This window comes from Panthera uncia (genome assembly GCF_023721935.1).
Source record: "Panthera uncia isolate 11264 chromosome B2 unlocalized genomic scaffold, Puncia_PCG_1.0 HiC_scaffold_24, whole genome shotgun sequence".
NCBI classification, from domain to species: Eukaryota; Metazoa; Chordata; class Mammalia; order Carnivora; family Felidae; genus Panthera; species Panthera uncia.
Window position 1 is genome coordinate 7663380 of NW_026057580.1, and position 11652 is coordinate 7675031.

The 11652-nt window shown below is 43.6% G+C and overlaps 1 protein-coding gene across 1 annotated transcript; it reads left to right on the top strand.

Annotated features, from left to right (window-relative positions):
- The first annotated feature begins 3977 nt into the window (after positions 1-3977).
- Positions 3978-5790, top strand: LOC125938101 (keratin, type II cytoskeletal 8-like). Its single transcript, XM_049653166.1, is given in 2 exon segments — positions 3978-4174; positions 4176-5790. Coding segments are annotated over 2 exon segments (1449 nt in total). The 5' UTR covers positions 3978-3994; the 3' UTR covers positions 5445-5790.
- The last annotated feature ends 5862 nt before the right edge of the window (positions 5791-11652 follow it).

An 11652-nucleotide genomic window follows, 5' to 3' on the forward strand; every position in this document is an offset into this window, starting at 1 on the left:
CGGTCATTCTTTATTGGTTGAGCACCAACTAACCCCACTCCAGGAATCGGACTGAGGAGTGATAAATAGTCTCAAGAACGTCACGGACCCTTAGAACCACCGCGGTCTGCTGCTTTGTGCTAAAGAACTGAGAAGGGGGCGCCGCGTCACCGTCTATCTTGGTGCTCCTCTTAATCTCTCCCTGGCTAACCAATAGGCAAATGTTTACCCAACACGTAAGGAACTGAAGCCCAGGAAAATAGTTGAAAAAGCTTGCCCACAGCCACAACTACTTAGACTCAGGACTAGAACCCAGGTGTTCTTCCTCTCAATCTAGTTGCTATTTCCACTCTATTTCGTTCGGGCATTTAAAAGTGTAACCCATATGCTGGGGGACACCTGTAGAACCGGTGGCAAAGATGAAAAGATGGCAGTTTTTTGGACTTAAATCGTAGAGCAAAATCCTGGTAAAATACTCTCTGAGACAGGCTTATAGGAAATCTGGCCAGCTATTCATATTTGTGAATAGGTAATGTATGCACCTAATACGTGCACATAATACAATTGTTGCCTGATTCCAGAGATAGTTTAAGCATGGTCAACTATATAAATGTTAAATTTTTAAAATAACCAACAAAATTCGTGTATTCCTATGTGTACCTTGTAATAAGTTCAATTTTCCCTAGAAGTTCCCCCAAATTACCTTTTAAAAAAAAGTTTATTCCTGAGAGAGACAGACAGACAGAACATGAGTGGGGAAGGGGCAGAAAGAGAGGGAGACACAGAATCCGAAACAGGCTCCAGGCTCTGAGCTGTCAGCATAGAGTCCCATGTGGGGCTCCAACTCAGGAGCAGAGTGGTCGGACGCTCAACCGACTGAGCCACCCAGGTGCCCCCAAAATTACCTTTTTTTTTTTTAAACGTTTATTCATTTTTGAGGCAGAGAGAGACAGAGCATGAATGGGAGAAGGTCAGAGAGAGAGGGAGACACAGAATCCGAAACAGGCTCCAGGCTCCGAGCCGGCAGCACAGAGCCCGTCGCGGGGCTCGAACTCACGGACCCGCGAGATCATGACCTGAGCCGAAGTCGGACGACCAACCGACTGAGCCACCCAGGCGCCCCCCCAAAATTACCTTTTTAAAAGGGAAGCAAATAATCCTCAGCCTGGGTGCTCTACTACCCAAATCCCTCCAGCAGGACTGCACAGTCTATCATTATTTGTCCCTCTGCCCACCTCTCAACTGAAAACATTCCAGGAACCAATAGATCCTATGGAAAAAGTTTCTTGCCAGGATTATTGACCATTATCACTCCCTCCCAATTCACCTGCCAGCTGTAGCGGCCTTGAGGCAATTTCTTGCATTTTGTACTTCTTTTCCTGGAGAACCCTAGCAGCTGATTGGATATCTGACATCAGCTATGTAAAACAAAGCCTCCCCAAGCTCAGAGACTCAGAATCCTTGTTGAACAATTCATCATGCCTGGTGAATGAATTGTTTTTGTTGAAAGGAAAAACTCATGCTCTAAAAAAAAAATATGGTCCCTCTAGGGCCAGTGGAATAGGAGAATTCATAGTCTAACAAATAATATTAATGTGTTTATCTTTTCCTGCAATGCTAAGAATGCAAAGCATATAAAAATAAAAGAGGGTACCCTGGTAGCTCAGTTGGTTAAGCAACCAACTCTTGGCTTTGGCTCAGGTCATGATCTTACGGTTGGTGAGATCAAGCCCCACGATGGGCTCTGCACTGACATCGTGGAGCCTACTTAAGATTCTCTCTCTCTTCTCACTCTACCCCCTCCCACTCATGCTCGCTCTCACTCTCTCAAAATAAATAAACATTTAAAAATACTTTTAAGGGGCGCCTGGGTGGCTCAGTCGGTTAAGCGGCCGACTTCAGCTCAGGTCACGATCTCACGGTCCGTGAGTTCGAGCCCCGCGTCGGGCTCTGGGCTGATGGCTCAGAGCCTGGAGCCTGCTTCTGATTCTGTGTCTCCCTCTCTCTCTGCCCCTCCCCCGTTCATGCTCTGTCTCTCTCTGTCTCAAAAAAAATAAATAAAACGTTAAAAAAAATACTTTTAAAATAAAATATAAATAAATAAAAGGAACTTGGGCCCAATCCATACTTTTTTTTAAAGTTAAACATTTTGAGATGATTGTATGTTAACTTTCAGTTGGAAGAAATAATGCAAAGATATTCCTGTATCCTTTACTCAGTTCCCCCAAGGGTAACATGTTGTAAAACTTCAGTATGATATCACAAACCAGAATATTGACATTAATACACTCCGTATACAGAGCATTTCTACTTTTCTGATATGAATGTCTTTTATTTCCTTTTCTTGACTTATAGAGCAGGCTACAATTCCTGGCACTTTGTTTAATAGGTCTGGTGATGTTACCAGATAGAGAACAGGTTCTGCTGCTTGCCACTCAATCAATACTTGGGAGGCAAGTGATCCCTGTGAAAGGAAAGGTTGCTTTATTCAGGAAGCCAGCAACCAGGGAAGATGGAAGGTTTTAAGGGAGTAGTCATGGGGGTGGGGTGCCTGAGTGGCTCAATCAGTTGAGCAAATGACTCTTGATTTTGGCTCTGGTTGTGATCTCACGGTCATGGGATCAAGCCCTGCATCAGACCTCACTCTGAGCGTGAAGCCTGCTTGGGATTCTCTCTCTTTCCCTCTGATTCTCTCTGCTGCTCATGCTCTGTCTCTCTCTAAAACAAGAAAGATGAAGGAGGAGGGGGAGGGGGAGAAGAAGGAGAAGAAGTTGTTATGGGAAAAGGGAGGGGGGCTATGTGCAGGAGAAGCTGGTGCCCAGGTGGTTGGGTTTGTCCTTTGTCAACATGACCCTGAACAGATTTGCTGACACCAGTGGTGACTGTTTTTGAACGTAGTCAGATCTTATCTTCTGAGAAAGATGGGTCCTTCACTGCTTAAGGCAGTGGTCTGAAAATCTCAAGGAGACTATGTTAGTTCTGCTACAGACCATGGGACTTTGGTCAGCAAGCAAGGAGTGCATAAGCTGGAAGCAAAAGGACCCTTAAGACCAGTTGGAATGCTGTAACAATGAAAGCACACATACTTTCTCTGTTCCCAGTCTTAGTAGGAAAGCAGTCTTTCACCATTAAGTATAACGTTAACTGTAGATTTTTTGTGGATGCTCTTTATCAAGTTAAGGAAGTTCTCCTCTAGTCCTACTTTTCTGAGAGTTTTTATCAAGAATAAATGTTCAATTTTTTCAAATGTTTTTTTTCTGCATTGGATGTTATATTCATATGATTTTTCTTTACCCTGTTAACATGGTGTATTACACTGATGGACTTTCAAATTCTGAACCAGCCTGCATCCCTAGAATAAACCTCATTTGGCCATGGTATATAATCACTTTCATAGATTGCTGAATTCTATTGTTAATATTTGCTTAAGAATTTGTGTATATTTCCTTGATAGCTAATGATGTTGAGCATCTTTTCATGGCTTAGAAGCCATTGTATATCTTCTTTGGAGAAATATCTATTCAGATTCCTTTTTTTTTTTTTTAATTTTTTTTTTTTAACATTTATTTATTTTTGAGACAGAGAGAGACAGAGCATGAACGGGGGAGGGGCAGAGAGAGAGGGAGACACAGAATCGGAAGCAGGCTCCAGGCTCTGAGCCGTCAGCACAGAACCCGACACGGGGCTCGAACCCACGGACAGTGAGATCGTGACCTGAGCCGAAGTCGGACGCTTAGCCAACTGAGCCACCCAGGTGCCCCTATTCAGATTCCTTTTAAATCAGGTTGTCTTTTTGTCATTGAGTTGCAATAGTTCTTTTTCTATTCCAGATACAAATCCTTTGTCAGATATATTGTCTGCAAAAAATTCTCCAATTCTGTGAGTCATCTTTTCATTTTCCTGATTGTGTCCTTTGATGCACAAAAAGTCTTTTTTAGACCCTAGAAGCAACTTCTCAGCTCTTTCTCGAACCTCAGTCAGGTTCAGCCTACTCGCCTCCACTCCAGCCTCCACCATGTCCAGCAGGGTGACCCAGAAGTCTTACAAGGTGTCCACCTCCGACCCCCGCGCCTTCAGCAGCCACCCCTTCACTAATGCACCTGACTCCCACATCAGCTCTGCCCTGTCCCAGGTGGGCAGGGGAAGCAGCTTCAGGGGTGGCCTGGGCAGCAGCATGAGTGTGATTGGGGGCTACAGCAGGGCTGGGGGGTATGGGGGGCATCACGGCTGTCTCAGTGAACCAGAGCCTGCTGAACCCCCTTAAGCTGGAGGTGGACCCCAACATCCAGGCTGTGTGTACCCAGGAGAAGGAACAGATTAAGAGCGTCAACAACAAGTTTGCCTCCTTCGTCGACAAGGTGCAGCATCTGGAGCAGCAGAACAAGATTCTGGAGACCAAGTGGAGCCTCCTAGAGCAGCAGAACACTGCTCGGAGCAACCTCGACAAGATGTTCGAGAGTTACATCAACAACCTTCAGCGGCAGCTGGACACCCTGGGCCAGGAGAAGTTGAAGCTGGAGGTGGAGGTTGGCAACATGCAGAGCCTGGTGGAGGACTTCAAGAATAAGTATGAGGAGGAGATCAAAGAATGTGCAGACATGGAGAACGAATTTGTCCTCACCAAGAAGGGTGTGGATGAAGCTTACATGAACAAGGTGGAGCTGGAGTCCCACTTGGAAGGGCTGACCGACGAGATCAACTTCTTAAGGCAGCTGTAATTCTGGGACACGTCTGTGGTGCTGCCCGTGGACGACAGCCACTCCCCGGACCTGGATGGCATCATTGTTGAGGTTAAGGCCCAGTACAAGGAAATTGCCAACCGCAGCCGGGCCGAGGCTGAGACCATGTACCAGATCAAGTATGAGGAGTTGCAGACATTGGCTGGGAAGCACGGAGATGACCTCCGTCACACAAAGACGGAGATTTCCGAGGTGAACCAGAACATCAGCCAACTCCATGCTGAGATCAAGGGCCTCAAAAACCAGAGGGCTTTCCTGGAAGCCACCATAGCTGATGCTGAGCAGCGTGGGGAGCTGGCTGTTAAGGATGCCCATGCTAAGGTGGCCGAGCTAGAAGCCTCCCTGCAGCAAGCCAAGCAGGACATGGCCCAGCAGCTGCGGGAGTACCAGGAGCTCATGAACATCAAGCTGGCTCTGAACATTGGGATCACCATCTGCCACAAGCTGCTAGAAGGTGAGGAGAGCAGGCTGGAGTCTGGGATGCAGACCATGAGTATCCACACTAAGACCACCAGCGGCTACTCAGGTGGGCTGGGCTCAGCCTATGGGAGCCTCACGAGCCCTGGTCTCCGCTATGGCCTGAGTACCTTCCAGTCCAGCTTCGGTCCTGGCAGGGGCTCCACTTCCCTCAGCCGTGTCAGTTCCTCCAAGTCTGTGGTGGTATAGAAGATTGAGATCTGTGATGGGAAGCTGATGTCCGAGTCGTCTGATGTCCTATCCAAGTGAACAACCAGCCTGCGGGGGGAAGGAGCCATGCAGGGCAGCGTCGGGAACAGGAGGCCCACCTAATACTCAGCCCATCCTCAGCCTATCCTTAGGAGAAGTCCACTGCCCTGGGTACCCCTCTTGCCCATGACCCCAACTAAAAGCCAATTCAAGTGTCTTTTCCCAAATAAAGCCTCAGATGGCTCTGCCAATCGCCCCCTCAAAGTCTTTTTTTAGTTTGTTTGCTTGTTGTTGTTGATTTACATAATCTCTACACCCAATATGGGCCTCAAACTCATGACCAGAGACCAAGAGTCGCACGCTCCACTGACTGAGCCAACCAGGCACCCCTGAAGCACAAAAATTTTTAATTTTGATGATATTCAGTTTCTTTCTTTCTTTTTTTTTCTTTTGTTGCTGTGCTTGTGGTGTTACATCTAAGGAATAGTTGTATAATCCAAGGTCAGGAAGATTTACATCTATTTTTCTTCTAAAAGTTTTAGCTCTGATATTTAGGAATTTTATCCATTTTGAGTTCATTTTTGTATGTGGTGTGATAAATGCGACCGACTTCATTTACTTCTTATGTGGATATCCAGTTGTCTTAGCATCATTTGTTGAATCATCTTTCCCCGTTGGAATGTCTTGGTGAAAATCAATTGCTGATAAAAGTCACAATCCATTTCTGGATTCTCGATTCTTTCTATTCCATTCATCTGTATGTCCATCCTTACACCAATAGCACAGTGTCTTGATTAGTATAACTTTGTAAGAAGTTTTGAAATGAGGAAACTATAGTGTTTTTGTGTATTTAGAGCTTTTAGATGCATAGCTTTTAGTTGATTCTCTAGTTATTACATTATTTATATCACAGTCTTATCACAGTCTACTCTACTGTCAGTTACCAGTTCAAGTGAAGTGCAGAAAATTCACCTCCCTTTAGGTCTCTTTTCCCTCCCATAGGTATAATTGCCTTAAATATTTTCTCTGTATACATTCGGAGCTACATTAATCAGCATCATAATTTTTGCTTTGATCATCCAACATAATTTAGCAAACTCAGGAAAAGTAGTCTAATTATACTTACCCACAGTTCTGCTTACTGTGTTTCCTTCATTCTTGATGTTATGGGATTCATTCATTTATTGTTTCCTTTCTGTTTTGAGAACTTTTTAGCCATTCTTTTAAAGTAGGTCTGCTAGCAGTAAATTCTCTTAGTTTTCTTTCATCAGAGGACATCTTTATTTCCCATTTATTCCCGAAGCATATTTTTACTGGATATTGGATTCTGGGCTGACAGCTCTTTTCTTTCAGCTCTTGAAAACTATTCTGCCACTTCCCTCTGGTGTCCATTGTTTCTGATGAGACATCTGTCCTTCAAATTGTTTTCCCTCAAGAATAAGGTATCATTTTTCTCTGGCTGTTTTCAAACTTTTTGTCTTTAGTTTTCACAAGTTTGACTCTGACATAACTTGATGTGGATTTCTTTGAATTATCCTGATTGAAGGACACCTGGCTGGTTCAGTTGATGGAGCATGTGACTCTTAATCTTGGGGTCGTAAATTTGAGCCCTACTCTGGGCAGAGAGATTACTTAAAAATAAAATCTTGGGGGAAAAAAGTATATGAGTTATCCTGATTGAGGGTCATTCAATTTCTTGAATATATAGGTTTATGTCTCTTACAAATCTGGGACGTTTTCAACAATTATTTGTTCTAGTGCACTCTTTGGCTCTTTCCTTTTTTTCCTCCTGGGGCTCTGACAACATGAATATTAGACTTTTGTTATGTCCCACAGGTCCCTGAAGTTCTACCTTTTTTTTTTTTTTTTTAGTTTATTTTCTATTGTTCAGACTGGGTATTTTTACTGTTCTATGCTTAAGTTTACTGATTATTTCATGTTACTGATTGTTTGCTGTTAAGCCCATCCACTGAATTTTTTGTTTTTTGATTCCAAAATTTCCATTTGCTTCTTCTTCATGTCTTCTATTTCTTTGCTGAGACTTTCTATTTCTTCATTGGTTTTGAGCATGTTCATAATTGCTCATCGAAGCATTTTTATGATAGCTGCTCTAAAATCTTGTCAAATAATTCTAGCCTCTCTGATCTTGGTATTGACATCTACTGATTACTTTTTTAAATTCAATTTGAGATCTTCCTGATTCTTGGTATGATGAGTGATTTTAGATTGAAACCTGGACATTTTCGTATTATAAGACTCTGGATCTTATTTAAACCTTCTGTTTTGCTCACTTTTTCTTACACTGGTCTGGCAAAATGGAGAGGGGCCCTCTTGCTACTGTCAGGTGAAGCTATATAGAAGTCGAGGTTGACAATCAGCCTCCTTGGACACACAAGGGAAGGGTTCCTCATTACTGCTAGGCTAAGATGGGCGTTCTGGCTCTCTGGTAGGGCTCAACGTATACTTCCCTAGCAGGGTGTAGCACACAGCCCCTCATAAGGGATCCACTGACATGGGGGTGTGTGCAGCCTCATGACCACTGGACATTGTTGAAAGTCCTTAAGGTCCTACCTAGGCCTCTTCTGCCATTACCTCTGTCAGGAAGGCTGGGTGCCTTGTTATTGACTGATGGGGGTGCTAATCTCAGCTCCTTATTTGGCCTTCTCTGATACCACCCCAGCAGGAGTTTGGGGAATTTCAATACTGGGGAATTTCAATACAGCCTCACAAAGGTAGAAGAGTAAGTGCCCCGCTTGGTTTTTGTGGCACAAGTAGGAATAGGGCCAGGGTTTTTTCTGTGGTGTTTGGCTGGAGTTAAGTGGTTATTGTCTAAAAGTTTTCTATCTTGCTGTCTTTTTTCTAGTCCTTTGGCTGTAGAAAGCAGGCTTTCCAGGGCACCTGGGTGGCTTAGTTGGTTAAGTACCCGACTTCAGTGCAGGTCATGATCTCTGGGTTTGTTGGTTCAAGCCCCACGTTGGGCTCTGTACTGACAGCTCAGAGCCTGGAGCCTACTTTGGATTCTGTATTTCCCTCTCTCTCTGCCCCTCCCTGCCCACACACTCTCTCTCAAAAATATATATAAACATTTGAAAAACTTTTTTAAAAGAAAGCAAGCAGGCTTTTCTTGGGATGTGCTTTGTCTATGGCCTATCAGTATTTCTTGGTTGCTAGCTTCTTCTGCTCCCAAGTCTGGCCTATATGAAGCAAAAAGAAAAATCCAGAGCTCATTATGTTGTTCCTTGGGTCCCAAGGTCTGCCTTCTTTCCACCTTTCAGTCTTCTTACGCTTGTTTTACACACACACACGGTGCACACACGCATACACACACATTCATCCTAGGGTTTTAGTTATACTTAGCAGTAGGATAGGGAAAAGTACATCTACTCCATCTTTCTGGAAGCCTAAGTCCAAACATTTTCTTTAATGTTTTTAACATTTTATTTTGAATTAGTTATAGATTCATAGGAAGTTGTGAAGATCATACAGAGAAGCCCTGTGTACCCTTCACCAGCTTTCCTGCAATGGTTACCTCTTACATAACTACAATAAAACATAAAACCCAGGAAATGGATACAGGCATATCTCAGAGATATTGCAGGCTGAGTTTGGTTCCTTCCAGACCACCACAATAAAGCAAGTATCACAATAAGACAAGTCAAATAAGTTTTTTGGTTTCTTAGTACATGTAAGTTTATAGTATACTGTAGTCTTATTAAGTGTGCAATAGCATTATGTCTGAAAAAAAACAATGTATATACCTTTTTAAAAAAATACCTTACTGTGACAAATATCATGACTTCACTCATATGAGGACTTTAAGCTACAAAACAGATAAACATAAGGGAAGGGAAGCAAAAATAATATAAAAACAAGGAGGGGGACAAAACATAAGAGACTCTTAAATATAGAGAACAACCAGAGGGTTGCTGGAGGGGTCGTGGGAGGGTGGATGGGCTAAATGGGTAAGGGACATTAAGGAATCTACTCCTGAAATCACTGTTGCACTATATGCTAACTTGGGTGTAAATTAAAAGATAATTAATTTAAAAAAACCTTACTGTGGGGCGCCTGCGTGGCTCAGTCGGTTAAGCGTATGCCTGTTGGTTTCAGCTCAGGTCATGATCTCATAGTTTATGAGATCGAGCCCTGCATCAGGCTCTGCGCTGATAGCAGGGAATCAGCTTGGGATTCTCTCTCCCTCTTTCTGCCCCCCCCCCCGCCCCCCGCGAGCACACATACACTCTCTCAAAATGAGTCACTTTTTTTTTTTTTTATTTTTTTTTATTTTTTAAAACTTACATCCAAATCCAACTTCCCAACTTGGACTCTTGGTTTCAGCTCAGGTCATGATCTCACTGTTCATAGGTTCAAGCCCCACGTTGGGCTCCATGCTGACAGCACAGAGCCTGCTCGGGATTCTTTTTCTCTCCCTTTCTCTGTGCCCCTCCTCTGCTGTCTCTCTCAAAGTAAGTAAACTTAAGAAAAAAAAAATGAGCACAATATTGATAGGTGTGTAATTCCTCATTTAATCACATGGATAGACATATAACTACTACCACAATCAAGATACAGACTGCTCGGTCACTATAAAAATCTCCCTCACGCTACCTTTTTACAGACATTTCCTACTCTCCTCACTCCCAACACATCCCCAACCCCTAGGAACCACTAATTTGTTCTTCATCTTGGTGATTTTGCCATCAATGGAAACATGCATTATGTGACTTTTCAGAGTGGCTTTTTTCACTCAAGCATACTGCCCTTGAGATCCATCAAGTTGTTTTATCAGTAGTTTATTCCTTCTTATTACTGGGCAATATTCTACCCACCTATACCCAGAGAAGGATAAGAGTATGCAAACAAGGAAAGGTGATTTTATAGAGAACTCAAGAGCAAGAGTGTTGAGAAGCAGAGATGGGTTATTATTGCCTATTAGGATTCTCGAGAGTAGTTTTCTAGTTTGTGATAGCTATGACGTTTTTAAAACCACTTTAGTGGGGCGCCTGGGTGGCTTGGTCAGTTAAGCGTCTGACTTCGGCTCAGGTCATGATCTCAATGTCCGTGAGTTCGAGCCCCGCATCGGGCTCTGTGCTGACAGCTCAGAGCCTGGAGCCTGTTTCAGATTCTGTGTCTCCCTCTCTCTCTGCCCCTCCTCTGTTCATGCTTTGTCTCTCTCTGTCTCAAAAATAAATAAACGTTAAAAAACAAATTAAAAAAAAAAGTTAAAAAATAAAACCACTTTACTGAGGTATGATTGACATACAGAAAAGCACACAGTTTTTAAAGTTTTGACATATACACACACCAGTGACATCACCACCACAATCAAGGCAATGACCGCGTCCACCCCTCTCAACAGCTCTAGCTGTTCTGAGCCACACCGACTTCCCTGATGGTCCGGCAGTACTTTAAGTAGACTTCTACTTCAGAGTCTTTGTACTTGCTGTTTCCTCTACCTGGAAAGCTTATGCCCTAGACATCTCCACGGCTCCCCCAGCCCCCACCCCTTCATGTCATCTCCGCAGCCACCCCTGATCTGGCACTCCCTATGTCTCCTACTTACTTTACAGCATGTATCATACCACAGTGTTGTTTCTTACTGTCTGACTTCTAGCAGGACAAATTCATCAATATTACTCTTCTCCTTGAGCATCTCTTTTTTTAATTTTATTTTATTTTTTTAACATTTTTATTTTTATTTTTGAGACAGAGAGAGACAGAGCATGAGCAGGGGAGGGGCAGAGAGAGAGGGAGACACAGAATCCGAAGCAGGCTCCAGGCTCTGAGCTGTCAGCACAGAGCCCGACGCGGGACTCGAACTCACAGACCGCGAGATCATGACCTGAGCCGAAGTCGGATGCTCAACTGACTGAGCCACCCAGGCGCCCCAAGCATCTCTTTTTTTAAATCAGTTAGGTTAGATTCACCTGCATGTAACAGAAAACTCAAAAAATGACAAGACTTCAACAAAAAGTATGTTTACATCCCTTTCATGTAAAAGAAGTCTGAGGTAGGCAGTTCAGGCAGCTCTTCAATCATTAGGGACCTAGACTCCTTCTATCTTGCTAACATCATCCTTAGTTGCCAGTTTGTGGTGCAAGATGTTGCTTACATTTCAAACAAACATCATATCCACATTCCTATCAACAGGAAAGAAAAATGGCGGGAAAAACAGACATGTTCTCTCCTGCCATGTGGCCTCACCTAACTAAAAGCTATGGCATATGTGCTATTCATTGCTGAAGGGCATTAGGGGTTCTAGAGGCGT